The 20,000-nt window shown below is 39.9% G+C and overlaps 2 protein-coding genes across 7 annotated transcripts in view; both read right to left on the bottom strand.

The window, feature by feature from the left end:
• Window positions 1-1,308: 1,308 nt before the first annotated feature.
• Window positions 1,309-20,000, bottom strand: part of LOC135217947 (retinol dehydrogenase 11-like) — a 297,263-nt gene continuing 278,571 nt past the window's right edge. For 4 of the 6 annotated variants that reach the window (XM_064254076.1, XM_064254092.1, XM_064254066.1 and 1 more), the window contains 2 exons: window positions 17,586-17,769; window positions 5,033-5,172 (listed from right to left, as the gene is read on the bottom strand). In XM_064254076.1, coding sequence (XP_064110146.1) covers window positions 5,070-5,172; window positions 17,586-17,769 — 287 coding nt within the window. In that variant the 3' untranslated portion in view covers window positions 5,033-5,069. Of the gene's footprint in view, window positions 1,553-5,032; window positions 5,173-5,484; window positions 5,519-17,585; window positions 17,770-20,000 lie in introns of those variants that run through there. The other 2 variants (XM_064254060.1, XM_064254086.1) reach the window with 2 other exon arrangements.
• LOC135217978 (uncharacterized) lies at window positions 3,809-4,774 on the bottom strand. Its single transcript, XM_064254105.1, has one exon. The coding sequence runs from the start codon at window positions 4,772-4,774 to the stop codon at window positions 3,920-3,922; it is 855 nt and encodes a 284-aa protein (XP_064110175.1). The 3' UTR covers window positions 3,809-3,919.

The following is a 20,000-nucleotide window of genomic DNA, read 5'->3' as shown; positions in this document are numbered from 1 at the left end:
TCCAATAGGATGGTTGAGATGACTACAGAATTTTGGAACCCTCAGAAGAAATAAAAAAAAAAAAAAACATCAGCTACTTCAAAGCGACCGGATCATTAGTAAACAAAAAATTAATGGGTCATGTGATGTCAATAAGACAAGAGAAGGAACTTCTTTCGAGACTATTAGTTGTGGCCATAAGTTGACATGAGTTTGATGTCAAGGATGCAATCAGGGAATATAAATCCCATCCAAAGGGTTCCATGACCATGCTCTCTGGTAAATTTCAGGCATTACCATCTGTCTTAAAACTACCAATACCAGAAGATACCAGCCAGATAGCAGTAAATGTAAGTACCAGCGCAACAGCAGTCCTTATAATCGCATGACAAATTTACCATGCAACATTTTGCTACAAAGTTTGTGGACATAGTTAGCCTAGGTAAATCATATTCTGAGATTCGTCAAGTCTTTGACCAGTATTTGAGTGGATCACTTAATGAAACAACCAGAGACAAAAGAACAAAGAAATCAAGCTCTCTACATTATCATGTACATGATACTACAGAAAAAAAAGAATGTTAAAGCATTTTTATCAAATATTAACAAAAGGAGAACTCACTGAATATCTAGCAGAGAAAACTCTTTGCCATTACAGGAACAATCCAAAGAAAGTACTAGTAACGTACCACACAAAAATACGAGCAAACTGCAATCTCTCTATCATGAGAATAGAAAGTATGTAAGCAGGTCATGATGAAGGAGATCGACTAGTTTTACTTAATGCAATAGACATCAGGCACATAGAACATGAGGCCAAGGTAGATGTATTCTCTTGATACAGATGTATTTGCTTTGCTAATTGGTATTCATCAATCAACTTCCACTACTGACATCTCTACTACACAAAAAAGGAGACAATTTAAATCAGAGAATGCTATATGAAACTTGACAAGAAAAGAACAGATGCCTTAATTGGATGGTATGCCTTCAAGGGGACTGACAACAGGAGTGCATTTGCAGGAAAGGGTGTGACAAGCGGGGACTGACAACACGGGTGCATTTGCAGGAAAATGTGTGGCAAGCCATTTTAAAGCATTTTTGCAAAGTGATGACAAAATACTTGAATCTTTTTACTAACACCTAAACTACCAGAATTGATTTTCAAGCAGATGGAAAGATATGTTCGCCTGCTCTACAACATTCAAATATAAAATCAGATTCTGTCAGAGTTGAGATGGTTGCTATTTGCACAGAATGGCAAAGAAGGGTGACAACTCCCTCCCACACTCGGGACTATCAAAACTCATATTGAAAGGTCATATTTCATATCACTTGTATGAAGTCATCATGTTCCACCAGCAACCGACTACTTATGGAACCTTAAAGATGGGCACTTAAAAGCCAATTTTCTGCAACAATCCACCAGCTTCAGAGGCCCTATCAGAGCTTCAGAGATGTTTTTGCAATAGCTCATGTTGAAGATTCAGATGTGGGTGCAAGAAAAATTATCTCGTGTGCACAGATTCCTGCGGCTGCAGTAACGATTGTGGAAATAAACAAAACTGGACAACTGAAATAGAAGATGAGGATATGATATTTTAGATGTAGAGAAAATTTCCTTTTCAATATAACTCAAGCTAGGTTATTTTAAAAGAAATAAAACATATACAAAGACCATTTAGTAATAGGTCTTCAGTAGCATTGAATGTTTTTAAGTATGAAGTTTTCTTCCAATTTCAAAGTATTAGCATACAGAAACACAAAGTATGGTTTAATATTAATTTTTCTTGTTACATTTCCTTAATTTGATTTTGTTAAGGTGAAAAAGGAACAATATTGCTCTTTGATGCTGAAAAACTGACAAATTTAATATTTTTGTGGTTTTGGCAGCCATTTTGAAAAATAGCCCCATTTTTAAAAATCAAATCTGATAACTAGTCACCAAGTACAAATTGCCTTTGTGATGTTCTTTACCTCATGAAAGTGTAAAATCAAACTTGGCAAATTTTATGAAGTATATGACACTCGGTGCCTGACTATTATTCTTCTCTGAGACTAGTCTTCCTCTTTGACAACCAAGCATGAGAGACAGCGCAAACTTGATAAAAGACATTAGTATTGTGTCCAATCACATAGCAGGTGCTACAGTCTTTATCTTGTCATGGTCTCTGTACGGCAGCACATTATTTGAATTGAGGATTGGCAGGACCAGTTTCAACTGCATTACATATAGGGCATACAGTCATCAGGCACATTTCAACATCTGACCCACAATTTCACAGTACACAGGGTTTCGACCTATATAACACAAGTCTACCAGTCTTTAAGAGCACTGGGTTCTTTGCTTATCTCAGGTTCACAAGCTCTCAGTTGTGACCTTTTTGTGCCTGTCAGCCTATTCCCAGTTTTCAACTTCATCCCCTCACTCCAGCCTACACAAACAGGTGAGGTTATCTAGCTGGGACCACAGAACCAAATTTGTGCAGGATTACTGCTGCCTACCAGCCAGCAGATTGTCATTCCTTTCTATTTACAGGTGTGTGCGCAGGATGAAGCAAATACACAAGTTAACAGGATGAAGCCAACACATTAATTGGCAAATAAAGTGCTGGGTTTTGTGATAAAAAAAATTTATATTAAATACCATTCCCAGTTTGGCTTTGGCCAGGGAAATAAATCAATGAGGCTAAATTAATGAACAAAACAGTGTGTGGAGGTACTATGAAAAAACAAATTACTATACATGAATTTGTAATCTTGATAAGGAACTTCACACTGTGCCAATACAAGCAACAAGAGCATTAAAATGAGATTACATTTCAACTTATTAAACAAGTAATCATGCAATACCATGTAAAAAACATAAAAATAAATGGTAGGTATATCAAAAGGAATAACTGCTTTCATTCAAGAACTCCTTACTGCTCATCAAAGTAATGGATAGATGCTAGGTTCTGAGAAACAGCAATCAAGAAATTATAACATGCAAAAGATAGGCAGTGTGGAAAGTGCATTAAACAAATAAGTTATGCTGATGCAGTTTAGTATGATAACTCAACTACAACAGGGTCAAATATGGGATGCCCCAGGGAGTTGCTGTGTGCAAATAGCCAGGAGTATGAAGCAAAAGCTATGATTAACAAGGTCTTTGTAATGTTTAATAGACAGACAAATGGAACAGCGAGGACAAACTCATGTCAGCACTTACACTACCCAGAGGGAAAGTAAAGGTAGTGGTGAAGTGGGCTAAAGCTGCTACAGCCCAAGTGTACAAGTGATTGGAATACAGTACACTATCAAAAGTAGGAGACTGACAAAAATTAGAGTAAGACTTCCAATGTACAGAAGTTTTGAATTGACAAAGAAGAGTACAGTACTATTAAGAATAAAAGCCAACCTTGGAAGTGCTGCACAAAGATTACCACAACTAATTAATTAGCATAGAGCTGAAATGTTCCTTTGCTTGAAAATGAGTATTGTGTAGTGTATATCTACAAAGATTCAGGATATTTGAACGTGTGATGAAAAAGGGAGGAGCCCTGTTAGTAGTAACAGGATGCTGACAAGTGAGAGGTTACTACAGATCGTGGAGAAACACAAATGAAGACTTGGCAAAGATGGAAATTCATGCAAATCTACACATCTGAGTGAAGAACACTCCCTAGATGACTAACTCTGTACTGACAATATATCTTGCCAAGTTTATGGAACAAGGTCAATTATTCACAGCTGCTAGAACCAAAGCAACGACCAAAAGCAAAATTCTACGACACACACAGCTATTGTATTTTTGCAACTAACACATTTGGATAAGAAAACAATACAATGAAAAATCCAATTTATTAAGCTTAAAATATTACAGGATGGCACTGTTGTCACTTAATACTGCACAATCTATAAATTTTATTATAATCAATGCACTTCATCCAACAGCAGTTCAGCTGAAGAGTTTCTTCATAGCAGTAGCATACTTCTCAGATACTGCCTTTTGTCTTTTCTTCAGTACTTCTTGCTGCTTCTTAATAGGAACATTATTTGGATCCATAGTTAAGGCCAGTTTAAGATCACTTTCAGCTTCCTCATAATTCTGTAATTCTGTATTTGCAACTGCACGCCTATAAAGAGCTTTAATATTTGTACTCTCAACTTCCAAGACCTTTGCAGTTGATGTTACAACAAGGGAATAATGCTTTTTATTTAAATGATATAATGCTATATTGTTATAGCACTGCATTTTAATTGCTCTGATCTCTTCTAAACTATCAGTTGTGTCCTCCTGTCCTATCATTGCTAGCCATTTTACAGCTTTGCAGAAAAACAAGTAGGCAGATAAATGCTTAGCTGCAGTGCCTTCTCTATACAGATCAACTCCTATGTTCTTATATTTAACAGCTATTGTTAAAATATCAGCACAACTTAAATCAAACACTGACTTTGCTGGCTCCGTAACTTCCAAGTGCACTTTTGCTGTTAGTGATACATCATCCATCAAGTCATCACAGAAATATCCACCAGGTAAATTAACAACAACACAAGCAATTTCATCATGAACCATAACCAAGAATGCTTTTTCCAATGCTAAATCAACCAATGATACAGCTTCCCCAAGCACATGCTCCTTATTTTCCAGTGATAAGTATTGAGAATCTAAACTAACCACTTCACTTGTACAGTTTATGTCTGTAATATTAACACAAATCTTGCTAGTTTCCCGAGGTCGAGCATATCCTGCATACGGATAATGCCCTTCAAAACTAACTTCTAGTAAACCAGAAACTGTGATTTTCTTCATTATTTAGAATAGTGGAATAGTTGACTGGTTTTCAAGCTTTTTCTTTAATTGATCTGCCTCAATAAAGACTACAAGGTTTCATACAGATTAAGCCAATGGCAAAATACCAAGTTGCTAAAAGAATCAGATAAAAAATGCTCTCCTCAAATTTTATTTTATATATTCACCTTCACAGTCCAAATGAATATACCAAGTTGCTAAAAGAATCAGATAGAAAATGCTCTCCTCAAATTTTATTTTATATATTCACCTTCACAGTCCAAATGAATTAACATCTTTAACAAACTTCCAGTTGTTAGGACATTGAATTGGATCTAGAATTAAGTAAGAGATCTGACTTCTCAATCAGGAGGCCAGCAGCATCATACTCTTCCAAATCTTCCTTTTTGAGTTCATCACTGTGGAAGAATAATCACAGAAATCAGCATCTCATCTACTGTATACAGCATCAAAACATCTTTCCAGCTATGATAAAGGTTAATAAATGATAAATCACACTGTTCTTAAAATTTGTTTACATGCAACAGCTAAACATCTACTATATAAAGGTTATCAGCTTGAGAAATGTCTTCATTCCAATGAAATTAAATTCTTCAATGACAAAAATTTTCAAACCTTCAGCACCTACATCCAGAATTGCCAAGCATATTTTGCACTGGAGTACGTACTGTTAAGGAGCATGAAGTCTCGCTAATCGACAATGTCAAGAGGTATCTTCCGCATAGCTAAGTACGTACTGCAATGCTGTAGGCAAAATTCCTATGAAAACTTTTAGGCTTTATATATATTTTCAATTGATTTTTTAATTATTATCTGCACTGTATTATTACTCTAACTCATTCTACAAATATTTGGGAGCTTGTTCAGTAATTCAACCTTTTTGACTTGTTTTATAGAGGGTGGGTATTAGGTTCAATAAGAAGAATAATAATTAGATGAAAATCATTGCATCATAAGAAACATGATATTGTTATTATACAATAAAGTTTATTACATAATAACCTGGCAGATATATACTTAGCTATTTGACTCCGTCGTCCGACAGAAATTCGAATTTCGCGCACACGCTACCTGTAGGTCAGGTGATCTACTTACCTGCCGCTGGGTGGCAGGACTAGGAACCATCCCCATGTTCTATCATATTTTTTCTATACCGCCTGTCTCCTGAGGGGAGGTAGGGTGGGTATAATTTTGTATATATCTGCCAGGTAAGTATGTATAAAACTTTATTGTATAATAACAATATCATTTTTATACATTTAACTTACCTGTCAGATATATACTTAGCTGATTCACACCATTGGAGGTGGGAAAGAGACAGCTAAATATAGAATCAAACAGGAATCACAACTATCGTTGTAGGTAATAAATAAATAAAACCTTGGTTCCTACCTGTTTAGACTGAAGACTTCATGAATAGAATCCAGGAGTCTAGACAGTCTCAAGAGCCTCAGCGAGATATTGATCTATGGCTAAGAGTTCTTGTGGTTCTGCCAAAGGGGTCTTACCCGCTTACTTGGTAGATCCTGGAAGGACTACGTCAATGGGTGCTTATCCACTTACTTGACAAGACCTTATACAAGGAGCACAACATCGATCCCGATCACCTCAACCTATCCATGTTAGTTCTAAGATTGCAAGAAGTTATCCCCTAACCTCTTGCAAACAACCACAAACTCGAATCACAAACATTCGTACAGTAAAGTACAAAAATAAAAATAAAATTAAAAAAAAAATGTTTGTACAATCTAGCCAGTAAGACGTCTCTTGATTCCCCCACTGATCCAAGCTAGGACGTCCGTGTGCCAGCAAGCATACTAATCAGCAGAAAAAACCAACAACTCGTCTCACAAGGTGATCTATGTACTATCAAAATTTTGAACAAATACAAATTTTTCTAAGGATCGTTATGTGCTCCCAGCCCCAGCACTGTATCGGCTGATACAAAAGGACCCAGAGAGAAACACTTTTCATATGTTACTTTAACGTCCTTGAGATAGTGCGATGCGAACACTGAATTACACCTCCAGTAAGTCGCATCCACAATGTCTTTTAAAGACATGTTCTTCTGAAATGCTAATGAAGTGGCTACCGCTCTAACCTCATGAGCCTTCACTCGGAGAGTCCTGAAAGAGTCTTCAGTGCAGTCATTATGAGCATCCGTAATAATGCTCCTCACAAAAAATGCTAATGCATTTTTTGACATGGGTCTACTAGGATCCCGAACTGCGCACCACAGGCTTTGTTTACATCCGTTTAGTTCATTCTTCTTCTTTAAATAGAACTTCAAAGCTCTAACCGGACATAAAGATCTTTCTAATTCCTCTCCTACTAGATTTGAAAGTCCTTTAACTTCAAAACTCTTTGGCCAGGGTTTAGAGGGGTTCTCGTTCTTGGCCAGAAACAGAGTCTGGAAAGAACAAATTGCCGCATCACTCTTAAATCCTACTCGAGAATCTAGAGCGTGTATTTCACTAATTCTCTTCGCAGTCGCTAACGACAACAGGAAAATACATTTTCTCGTTAGATCTCTAAACGACGCGTTAAGAGGAGGTTCAAATCTACTAGATGATAGAAATCTCAAAACTACATCTAGGTTCCAGTTAGGAGTGCGAGGAGAAGAGGTTTTAGAGGTTTCAAAAGATTTAATAAGATCGTGGAGGTCTTTATCTTCTGCAATTCTCAAACCTCTGTTTCGAAATACGGCCAAAAGCATACTTCGATAACCTTTAATGGTAGAAACTGATAATTTTGATTCTTCCCTAAGGAAAATCAAGAAATCAGCTATGTTGGTCACAGAGGTATCGGAAGAGGACAGTTTATTCTTCTTACACCATCTTCTAAAAACATCCCATTTTGATTGGTAGACCCGAATAGTTGAAGATCTCCGGGCTCTAGCAATTGCTTTTGAAGCTTTGCTTGAAAAGCCTCTCGCTCTGACAAGTCTTTCGATAGTCGAAAGGCAGTCAGAGCGAGAGCGGGGAGGTTTTGATGGTACCTCTCGAAATGGGGTTGTTTGAGAAGATCTCTCCTGTGTGGAAGAGATCTTGGGAAGTCCACTGTCCATTCCTGTACCTCTGTGAACCAATCTTGAGACGGCCAAAAGGGAGCGATGAGTGTTAGTCTCGTCCCTCTTGATGCCGCAAATTTTCTTAACACCACTCCTAACATTTTGAAGGGGGGAAAGGCGTAGGCATCTAGGCCTGACCAGTCCAGCAGCATGGCGTCCACCGCTATCGCTCTCGGGTCTTCCACAAAGGAGCAAAAGTTCTCTATCCTTCTGGATAGGTAGGTGGCGAATAGGTCTATATGTGGACTGCCCCACAGGGACCACAGAGCTTGACACACCTGAATGTGAAGGGTCCATTCTGTGGGGAGAACTTGGTTTAACCTGCTTAGCCTGTCTGCTCTGATGTTCTTCTCTCCTTTCACGAATCTTGTGAGAAGAGTCACTTTCTTTTCTTTTGCCCAATACAACAGCTCTTTTGTTATATGGAACAGAGAAAGAGAGTGAGTTCCCCCTTGTTTCTTGATATAGGCCAACGCTGTGGTGTTGTCCGAGTTGACCTGTACACTTGACCTAACACCTCTGTCTCGAAGGCTTTTAGAGCTAGAAGAACGGCATAAAGTTCTTTGGAGTTTATATGCCAGTCTAGCTGATCCTTCCTCCATTGGCCTGATATTTCTTTTGTCCCTAGAGTCGCTCCCCATCCCTTCTCTGAAGCGTCTGAGAACAAGATTAGGTTTGGGTTCCGAACTTCTAGAGACAAGCCCTCGTTCTTTTCTAAGGGAAAAATCCACCACTTCAGATGATTCTTTACTTCCAGAGGAATACTGAAAGTGTCCGAAAGTTGCCCGTTCTTCCAACTCCAAATTCTTCTTAGATAGAATTGAAGAGGGCGAAGGTGGAGTCTTCCTAGCGAAATGAACTGTTCTAGTGAGGAAAGGGTTCCCAGAAGACTTAACCACTCCCTCACCGAACTCCGTTCTTTCTCTAGGAAGCTCGAGATTTTCTGTAATCCCCGAACAATCCTTTCCTGGGACGGAAAAGCCCGAAAACCCCGAGAATCCATCCGAATCCCCAAATAGACTAAGTTCTGACTGGGGATCATCTGCGATTTCTCGAGGTTCACGAGTAATCCTAACGTCTTTGCTAGGTTCAAAGTAGACTGTAGGTCCTCCAAACACCGTTTCTCCGACTTGGCCCGGATTAGCCAATCGTCAAGATACATCAAGATGTTTATCCCTTCTAAATGAAGCCATTTGGCCACGTTCCGCATCAGATACGTGAATACCTGAGGGCGGTCGATAGGCCGAAGCACAAGGCCCTGAATTGGAAGATTTGTCCTTGAACAACAAATCTTAGATATTTTCTTGACGATGGGTGAATCGGAACATGAAAGTAAGCATCCTGAAGGTCCAGGGATACCATCCAATCTCCCTGACGTAGGGAAGACAGAACTGAAGCTGAAGTCTCCATGGAGAACTTCTTTTTCTCCACGTACCTGTTCAGGACGCTTACATCTAGGACGGGTCTCCATCCCCCCGAAGCCTTTGGAACCAAGAAAAGGCGGTTGTAAAACCCCGGGGAGAAAGGATCTTGCACTAGCTCTATTGCATTCTTGTCCCTCATCGACACCACCGTCTGAAGGAGAGTCTCGTTCAGTCCAGGGTCCTTGTAACTCGTCGACAAATCCTTTGGAGATGTTGCCAAAGGAGGTCTGTCTACGAAGGGAATGATGTACCCCTTCTGTAGGACAGACAGAGTCCAGGGATCTGCTTCTCTTACGGACCAGGCATCCAGAAAGTATTGAAGTCTGGCCCCTACCTGTGCTTGTAGGACATGGCTGCTATTTGCTCTTTTTAAAAGAGCGGAAGGAAGACCTCCCTCGCTTGTCGAAGGGTCTTCTCTTCGAAGTTGATCGAGTTGAAGGGGCTCCATGAAAGGGCACCACTGGAGTCCGAGCCACCTTCTTCTGAGTCGTAACTGCAGGTCTACTTTTCTTTGTAGATTGTACAAGAAGGTCCTGCCTAGCCTTTTCCGACAAGGATCTCGCAACATCCTTCACTAAAGATGAAGGAAACAGATGTTCTGACAGAGGTGCGAATAATAGAGCGGACCTCTGAGAAGGAGAAACTCCTTTCGTCAGAAAGGAACTGTAAAGAGATCTTTTCTTTAACATTCCAGATCCAAAAAGAGCCGCCAACTCACCAGAACCATCTTGCACAGCCTTATCCATGCAAGATAGGACACTGTGCAAAGTTTCTGGATCCAGAAAATCTGGCTCACTCGTCTTCTTAGCCAGCACCCCAAGAGACCAATCCAAGAAGTTGAACACCTCTAAGACGTGAAAAATTCCCTTAAGGTGCTGATCTAATTCCGACATACTCCAGGACGCCTTTGCTGAATTGAGAGACTGTCTTCTCACAGACTCTACAAGACTCGAGAAATCTGAATCTGCAGACGAAGGGAGCATCAATCCCATCGCCTCTTCTGTCTTATACCAAATGCCTCTTTTCCCCGTCAGCTTGGAGGGAGGAAAGCAATAAACCGTTCTCAAAGTTTCCTTTTTAGATAAAAGCCACGAATCTAAAGACTGGAGGGCTTTCTTCATTGAGATCGCCGGTTTCATCTTTAAGAAAGCCGAGGATTTCGGGGTTTTTGTGCTCGAAAACAGAGATCTCGGCGAAGGAGGAGCTGCAGGACTAAGAGAATCCGCAAACTCCTCTAGAAGTAACGAGGCTAAAACTTTATAATTGGAAAGTCCCTCGTTAGTTGAAACTTCTTCCTCAGAAATCTCTTCAAGTTCAAGGTTAGAAGGAGATCGCTCTTTCCTGAACGATTCTCTATCAGGAGAAGCCGCTCCATGAGAAAAGTTTCTAGTGGGTGAAGGACTACGAACAATAGTAGAGGCCTCACGTCTAGAAGAAGCCTCGCGTCTGGGAGGCGTTACGCTTCTGGCTGGCGTCTTGCGACTTGCAGCGTCCTCGCGTTTACCTGGCGCCTCTCTCCTGGGAGGCGTCACGCCTCTGGTTGACGTCACGCGCCTTGGAGCGTCCTCGCGCTTGCCTCGCGCCTCTCTCCTGAGAGGCGTCACGCTTCTAGTTGACGTCTCGCGCCTCGAAGCGTCCTGGCGCTTGCCTAGCGCCTCGCTCCTGGGAGGCGTCCTGCTTCTGGCTGGCGTCAACCGCTTTGGAGCGTCCTCGCGCTTGCCTGGCGACTCTCTCCTGAGAGGCGTCACGCTTCTTGTTGACGTCTCGCGCCTCGAAGCGTCCTGGCGCTTGCCTAGCGCCTCGCTCCTGGGAGGCGTCATGCTTCTGGCTGGTGTCAACCGCTTTGGAGCGTCCTCGCGCTTGCCTGGCGACTCTCTCCTGAGAGGCGTCCTGCTTCTTGTTGACGTCTTGCGCCTTGTAGCGTCCTGGCGCTTGCCTGGCGCCTCGCTCCTGGGAGGCGTCCTGCTTCCGGTTGGCGTGACGCGCCTATCTTGACGCTCGCGTCTACTTGGCGCCTCAATACACACTGGCGTCTCGCGTCTGGTTGACGTCTCGCGCTTGGAATGCTCGACGCGCCTGACTGGCGACTCGCGTCTGTAAAGCGCTTCGCGCCTGGCTGGCGCTTCGTGCCTCTCGTGCCTGCGTTTGACAGGAGAACGGATCCTGCTCGGCCTATGCAAGGCTGATGAATCCGATTCCAAATCAGAGGAAGACAAATTACTATGGCGAGTCTGAACCCTCGATAGCCTAGACTTCTTAATAGGCAGGAAATCGTCTTTCCTTCTGGGAGGGTCTTTATACAGAACTCCCACAAGAGAAGTGATGGAATCCTGCATAGTGCGAAGGATTCTTTTAGTCTCTTCATTATTGTCTACCCTCGGTTGTTTAATTACTGAATGGTCCTCCTCTTGAAAACGCTCAGGACTAGAAGTAATCCTGGGCTCATCCAAACGTCTGTTCAGGGGGCGAGAAAGATCCGCCGATCTCCAACCGCTTTTAGGTGAAGAATTCTCCGAGGAGGAGAAACACTCACGCAGAACGCTTTTTCTGTAGCGTTCTCTGGCATTCTGTGGCGATACAGAAAATGCCGAAGGGACGTCTGACTGTTGGGGATCCTCCACAACCTCCTTACGGCTTTCGACATTCCTTCTCCTCTGGGCTTGGGAGCTTGAAAGAGGTCTAGGCCTGGGAGCGTTGTGGAGACAATCAGACGCCCCCTCCACTGCACTGGGGACACTTATATCACTATCCACAGCACTATAATCACACTGCTTACCTTCAAAGGCCGCCATTTTGGTTTCCATTTTCCGAAGGGCGGCTTTAAGATTCGCAATCTCAGATGCCGAATCTGTGTGTTCTAAGAAAGGAGCAGGTACATTAGATGGGGCAGTAAAAGGAGAAGAGGGTATAATATTACTGATAACCCCGCTAGAACTAGATAAAGGTTTGGAAGAAGACCTCCTCACCCTGTCTCTTTCTAACTTCTTCAAGTATGAGGTTAGAGATTTCCATTCTTCCGCACTCAAATCCTTGCATTCATTACAAGTATTACCAAAAGAACATTCATACATCCTGCATTTCTTGCAAATAGTATGAGGATCAATCGATGCCTTCGGCATCCTAACTTTACAACCCACATTCACACACATTCTCACCACATTTCCAGAATCAGACATCATGTTGAACAATCCAAATCAAATTCCAAAAACGGTCCACAATCGCGTATGCCAGTACAATCAATGCAAATACGTCACCGAGAAGTCCAAACGAAGATCAATTGCGATGCAAAATATGAATCCAGCCGGAGATACCCACAACGATGTTGCCAGTATGGCCGACAGAAAAAATATGATAGAACATGGGGATGGTTCCTAGTCCTGCCACCCAGCGGCAGGTAAGTAGATCACCTGACCTACAGGTAGCGTGTGCGCGAAATTCGAATTTCTGTCGGACGACGGAGTCAAATAGCTAAGTATATATCTGACAGGTAAGTTAAATGTATAAAAACTATCTTTAATAGGATCTTTTCTGGGCTCAGGCGTGTCGCTCCGTGAAATGTGTCCTCTTTAGCACTATTTCTAGTATGAATCTTTTCCATTATGCCAGCCTCATTAACATTTTACCTACCTCAGCAAATGTTTTAGTTGTTAGGACTGGTGTATAGTGTTACGTTTATACAAATTATTAGTAATTATTTTATTATGTGCGTGATTTGTTGCCACGTTATTGCGATGTGGTATATTTTGTAAATAATAAATTGTATTTTTCCAATTCTAGACTATTTTTTGATTTCTTTAACCCTTCTGAGTTCAATTTAATATTGTATTTCATTTCAGAGGGGTGTAGCTTGGTGTTTCTCTGGTACAATTTCACGGAGCGACACGGCTGAGCCCAGAAAAGGGATTTTGACGTAGGAAAAATCTATTTCTGGGCGAGGAAGCCGTGTCGCCCAGTGAAATCCCCCCCTTTTTCCCCCCCCTTGCTGTGCACCAAGCTTCAATGCTATCGATAAGTATGACGTCACAGACTCCAACAGGGTAGCTAGGTGTGACCTATGGGTCGGCTCCCCGTATTTAGGGTCTTTTGATGAGGAAAAGGCTAATTGGAGGGGTTGCTGTGGTAGTGTTTAACACTCGCCCCAGTTTTATACCGACACCTTTTATTTAGGTGAGCGAGTCAGAGACTTCTGACATGTCCAATTTAGCAGTTCTCTGGTATTATAGCAATATTTTACTAGAAATAGTGCTAAAGAGGACACATTTCACTGGGCGACACGGCTTCCTCGCCCAGAAATAGATTTTTCCTACGTCAAAATCCCTTTTCTATGCTCCTTAACCCAAAAGAGCTGGGCTAAAAAAAACACATGCATCACCCCAGGCCAGGGAAAATTTGAGGTCAGCCAATTTAAAAAAAAAATAAATAAATAACTCACACACAGAATGAAAGAGGAAGATATGCAAATGCACATGGTGAAAAAAAAATTCTAATTCCCCCTACCTTCCACAAGAAGGTTTAAAAGACTACGTATTTACAACCCCTTGTGGAGCCTCTTTTACAAGGAAATTGTAAATTTTATCAAGTTTTACATGTTTTTTCTAATGAATAATTTTATTGTACCGGTATTCTCCTACTTACAATGGCGTTACCCTACACTAGGGTAATACGTACTAAATTTATGTAAAGGGTAGCCTAGCCTACACTACAGACGTTCAATGCATATTGGCTTAAGATAATTCAGTACAAAGAGAAATTGAATAACACTAACAAGGGTTAGCCTTGCACATACTATGGTATACCGTATAGATTCAAATACAGTAGCCTAGCCTACAGTATACTCTATACTACATATGGTACATATAGTGATTATTAATATAAGCCAATTCTGGAGGTTCATTGCATTCTGACTGTTAGTTCAGTAAAAAACAGAGAGAGAGAGAGAGAGAGAGAGAGAGAGAGAGAGAGAGAGAGAGAGAGAGAGAGAGAGAGAGAGAGAGAGAGAGAGAGAGAGAAATAGGTTTCGGTTCAGCATCGGCATGACTGAGTGATGTCAGGCTGCTGATGGCTATGTGTAAATATAAAACAAATATGCATCTTTTCTACAAATCTTTAATAAGGATATACAGTATTCTCATCTTATTGTATTATAAAATACTAACATAGCAGTCAATGTTTTGGTTTGGAAATCAGCTGATGGTGAATAAGAGTCTATTTTGCCATATTTACCACAATTCTGAGAGAAATTTCTTTCATCTAATTAGCATAAACGAATATCTAGATACTTTACTTATATAAGACCAGGTCATTTTTCGTTATATGACGTGTTTTCAAGTTGAAATATGACTTGAATGAGTCTTGTTGTTAACTAAAATTTTTATTAACAGATTGCGTTGGGAGCAAGTTTATGAGGTAAAAAAAAAATATGTGATTCCGTTCGCTTTTTTTCACCCTATTTCATCGTAATACGAGCTTTACACTATTCAGCTTTTATCGGTGTGAAAACAACAGTAAAAAGAGTTCTTCCAAGCCCAGTAGCTTTTCACTCAATTTTATCAACAGTTGTGTTTGATGGCATAAGTTTACGGAGTTTCATCCTTTTTGCCGATGCACGATAATATGTAGTCATTAGCAGCTTGAACAGTTTTCTCAGCTTTAGCAACAACTTGGTTTAAATTTAACAGGATATTTCTTTGCTGATCTTTGACCTGTAGCAAATTAAGTTATCACATAAAAATATATCAAGTCTTATTCTACATAACATCATCAAGAACATAACTACAGTAGCTTTCCACGGCACAGCAGCCTCACCTTCACGTTCGCACATAGCCAAGACTGCCGCCTCCCTTTTCTCAACGTCCTGGTTGAAGAGAAAGAGGGCCATTTCTCCACCAAGGTCTACACAAAACCTACGAACCTGGGTATGTGTTTCAACGGAGAGAGTGAGTGCCCCCAGAGGTATAAGTGCTCTACCATCAGGACCTTCTCGCACTGCTCCTTTTAGAACGACACCCACAACGAACTCTAATAGGTTGCCCAGATCCTCGTTGATAATGGACATTAATAAAACCATAGAAAAATCTATCTGCAGGAATGTCCCTGAGCATATAGATCACTGCTATAGAGGTTTCTTCCACAGGAAATACAAAGATGACGCACTCTCCCAAAATTCATCGAGGAGAATGTCAGCGCCAACAACCCGAGAAAAAGATCTTACTACAAAAAACAGTAGTTTGGTCTGTATGTCTGTTGTCTGTAAGCACTTTTCACCGGTGCGGAATCCCACGTAAGTGCTCAACAGCTGACGGACCAATTTATTAGCATTTGGGGTTAAAGAAGGGTGAAGGAGAGAGGGCCTTTCCCTATTCAGTGACTACTTAACTAACAAGACCATGCCATTTTCAAATCGTTGCTGAATATGGTAAGATACAGGTGAAAATTACATCCAGGAAAACTACCGCTTGGTTGGTAGTTTACGGTAAACATTGAATTGTGAATTACGTTCTGACAAGTAGGGCAGGTATAACAACATAGGAAATAATAAGATAAGGAAATAATAAGTTCGAGTGTTAGCTCGGCAAAAAAACACTGATGTTAGATAATTGTTACTTTAGAGTATAGTCACATAGTCTAGGGCTGTGGCACCCGGCCTCACCACCTAGGTACCAGGCCCCACTACCTAATCAATGTAGTAATTTATTACAAGAACCAAAAAGCAAGCAATTTGATAATGTAGAATGATCCAGCCGCCCTTCAATAGGACCCTCTCAAGAAAACTTATGTGATTCAACATTATTTATACCCAGTCCAAGGATGCCCTGGCAATTACAATGGGATGACCACAATGTGTTTTTCAAAAAGAATTTCCTACCATGCCCAAGAGAGTGATCTTTAATCATGCTAAAACTGCCCACAACCAACGAACTAAATGACAAGACATTATCCCAAATATTGAAATTATTAATAATGCCACAGACCATCGCCAACTGCCCCTCTGCAAGCCTTGCATATGGGAAAAGAAAAGCCATCAATGAATATCACGAATATCACACAAGACTTTTCTGCTCCCAACAGCTAACAGGAGACTTGCAACGAGCACCCAACGCTACGCGAGCATCAATAAAAATTTAGCGGCTCTAGAGCAAAATTTGCCTGCCCCTTCTCAGCACTACAATGGAACGCGCATGCAAGACCAGCCCCAGCTATCGACACGAGAGACAGCTTAGGCCAAGAGGGATGCCTAGGCCAATGATAAATAAGCACCGAATTTGACACTGCCCACCCCTCCTATAAAAGCTGATCTGAAGTCGGTATTCATCCGGTTCGTCCTCACCAACATCCTGCTGAAGACCACGGAGATGGTCGAAACATGTAGACTACACCAGCCTCTGAAGGAGTCCTACCAGCAGTACAAGGGGACACAATACCCATATCCATGAAAAAACCAAAAACACCAGATAGCTACCAAGATGCCATTGTAGTTACTGCCCTTGGTTTCTATACCCATCAAAGAGATATAAGCAAAATATATACAAAATTTTTAATAAAATAACTGACAATTATCCTAATTATGACAAATATGAATATTGGAATTCTACTCAACAACCTAGCCGGGTCAGAAAAACGAATTATAAGAACTGAAAAGACCCTGTATAAGATTAGTTTGTTGAAAACTGTCATTATTTTCAACAAAATATTATTATAATAATAATTATTATTTTGTTAAAGAGGATGGCAGCATCAGTTGAATTGATTTTATATATGGTCTTTTAAATTCTTATTATTATTTTCTTCTCATCAGGGCTGATATTTGAAAAGAAAATAAAAATCTGAAAAGACCATATATAAAATCAATTCCACTGATACTGCCATCCTCTTTAACAAAACATGTTTGAGAGAGGGTTTCCTACCTTCATATATTATTATTATTATTATTATTATTATTATTATTATTATTATTATTATTATTATTCTTATTTTTATTATCATCATTATTATTATTAAAGTAGTATAACCAGACCACTGAGCCAACTTTCAGGTCCCAAGTACTGGCCCAAAACAATAGTTTATAAAAACTGCTAATCTTCCATTAACAGTTCAAAAGAAAGTGCACCTCAGCGCACAGAAAACTAGATATCAGTAGCAAGCCCACAACCTATTTTCAGGGAGACCAGAACACAGTAAAGTAAGTACAGTGTTTGATCAACAGAAAAAATGAAAACAAACAAAACCATTCATACACACTAAAATTATTCAAATTATAATCTTCGCTTAAGAATTTTAAGGACAAGTTTCCTATTAAAATAAGGCATCAAACACTTACGTTATATAGCACCTGGTACCTCCTGGAAAATTAACAGCATGAATTGTTGACTGGGCACCTTCTACAGGATGTCGCATGTAAAGGGCACACCTGATTCGAGTTGTAAGGTATCTCCAGGTAACCCAACAGTTCTGATAAATATTGGTCCACACATTGCCAGGGTTAACTAGTATAACAGACACACCTGTGAAATTTAAAAGTAAAATTACAATGAAAAATCATTTAACAGAACCAGGCTTTGCCTAATAAGCACCAAAAGTGAAAAACTGAATGCCTCATGTTAGTCAAATTTATATGAAATAAATATTTAATCAAGTAAAAGGATATACTATTTAAGATATATCCACAAAAGCATTAGAACAAAAATTACGAAATGGAATGTAACATTAACTGGTTCAATATTTTTATTTCCAATTTTGTGGCTTAGTTACATTAATACCAACAGAAAGTTGAGATTGAAACTATTACAAACTTGACTAAAGTCAATAAGACAGATATACAGTACTACTTTATTTGCTATTATACTTGGCAACATGTACAGAACCCTCCCTAAGCTTCTCACCTAAGGCCTATACAAACTGAGAAGTAAACTTCCAAAATAATGGAACACGCTGTCCATCAAAATATAGCAAGTTTCACTTTTCATATTAAAACTTGTTCTTTATCCAAAACTGAATGCACATAATGATTTCCTATACCTTTCTACTTCCAATGGCTTGCTAAAGTAAATTTCTTTGCAACCATAACCCTTGTGAATGAAACCATGCCAGTTTTTAAAATCTTGGATTACTTATTTCTTTAAATCTTGAGATGAAAACCCTTATAGGTAGTCAACCTATTAACCCAAAAAGGGCTCCAAAGGGAAATAAGTCTGCAATAGGAAATTGAAAGGGAAAGGTGAAAATATGAAGGAACAAAAACAAATACACCTGAATTGGATGTCAGTAGAAAGCAGGAACGAATTTGCTCATTTAAATATTTGGAGATAAAAGATACCTCAAATGCATGGGGCAAACTAATACACATTTTAGTATTAGCAAATATAAAAATCCAAGCAAACTGGACAGCATTAAACCCGACACAAAAAAATGACAGTTTGCAGCAGCAGCCTGCAAAGTGTTGCACAAAAAAACAACAGCTAAGTCAGGTAAGGAAGTTCAGAGAAACTATGTCATTGCAGTACACTTTAAGCAAAAAACATAATAAACTCATTTTATGTCAAAAGTCAACGTTATCAGTTGGCAAAATAAACCACTAATGACAATTCTCCAAGAGTTTGAGATAAGAGTCAGAGCCCAAAGACCACACTGCAGAACAATACTTCAAACAATGAAGAAAACAATGAAACACATAAGCTATAAAAGCTTCACAAGAAATATAATAGCTTCACGAAACTAGAAAAAAAGAAAAAATTTGCAAGATACAAATTTTTGTAAACATAGGAAGCAATATTACCCTACTGCTTCTTAAAAGTCAATACTTAACAAAAAAGGGATTTTGACGTAGGAAAAATCTATTTCTGGGTGATTGGCTCGTGTCGCCCTATGAAAGTATCCTTAATATCATTCTTTCTAGGCAAAATTAATCTAAAATTACCAGAGAAAAACAAAATTAAGAAAATGTCAGTAAAACTGACTCGCTCACTCTATAAAAGAAGTGTCGGTATGAGAATAGGGGCGAGTGGGATCACTACCATGAGTCATTCACCATTTAGACCTTCCAATCTAAAATCCCCACCAGAGAGAGCTGATACTAAAGGGTGATGCGGCCGATACTACTACTACTACTGACGCCACGGACAGCAGCGCCCCTAGCGGTCATCCTTAATCTATGAACATCTTGTCCTGCAGGGTGGGTAAACAAAGACAGGGTGGGTTTCATAGGGCGACACGAGCCAATCACCCAGAAATAGATTTTTCCTACGTCAAAATCCCTTTTCTGGGCTCAGCTCGTGTCGGCCTATGAAAGAGTACCAGAGAAACAGACAAGATGGGAAAAAGGACAAATGAAAATCAGTTGTAAAAAAGAGGTATATAATATAAGTGAATCAGGGATATTACAGTATACAAACTAAGTACTTAAAGCTAACTTATCCTAAACAATGACATGATAAAGAAAGCAAACAATATAAAGTACTTAAAATTAACTTATATTAAACATAGTAATATCCAGTAATGCAATGCAAATTGACAAAATAGATTCACTTAAGTAAGATATTTACATAATATACAAACACATTGTGTCCTACCCCAGCATAAAAATAAGGGTAGGGACACTGAAGTACATTATAAGTACATAGTGTGGATGTCCCTAGCAAAAAAATAAGGGACAATCCACCAATATGATCTCAGCGGCTAAGGCTAGAGTATCCGAGTAGCATGGCAATAGGGTGAGGCATGTTGGACGAGGTAGGTA

This window comes from Macrobrachium nipponense, chromosome 19 (genome assembly GCF_015104395.2).
Source record: "Macrobrachium nipponense isolate FS-2020 chromosome 19, ASM1510439v2, whole genome shotgun sequence".
NCBI classification, from domain to species: domain Eukaryota; kingdom Metazoa; phylum Arthropoda; class Malacostraca; order Decapoda; family Palaemonidae; genus Macrobrachium; species Macrobrachium nipponense.
This window is presented reverse-complemented; position numbering and strand designations above follow the sequence as displayed.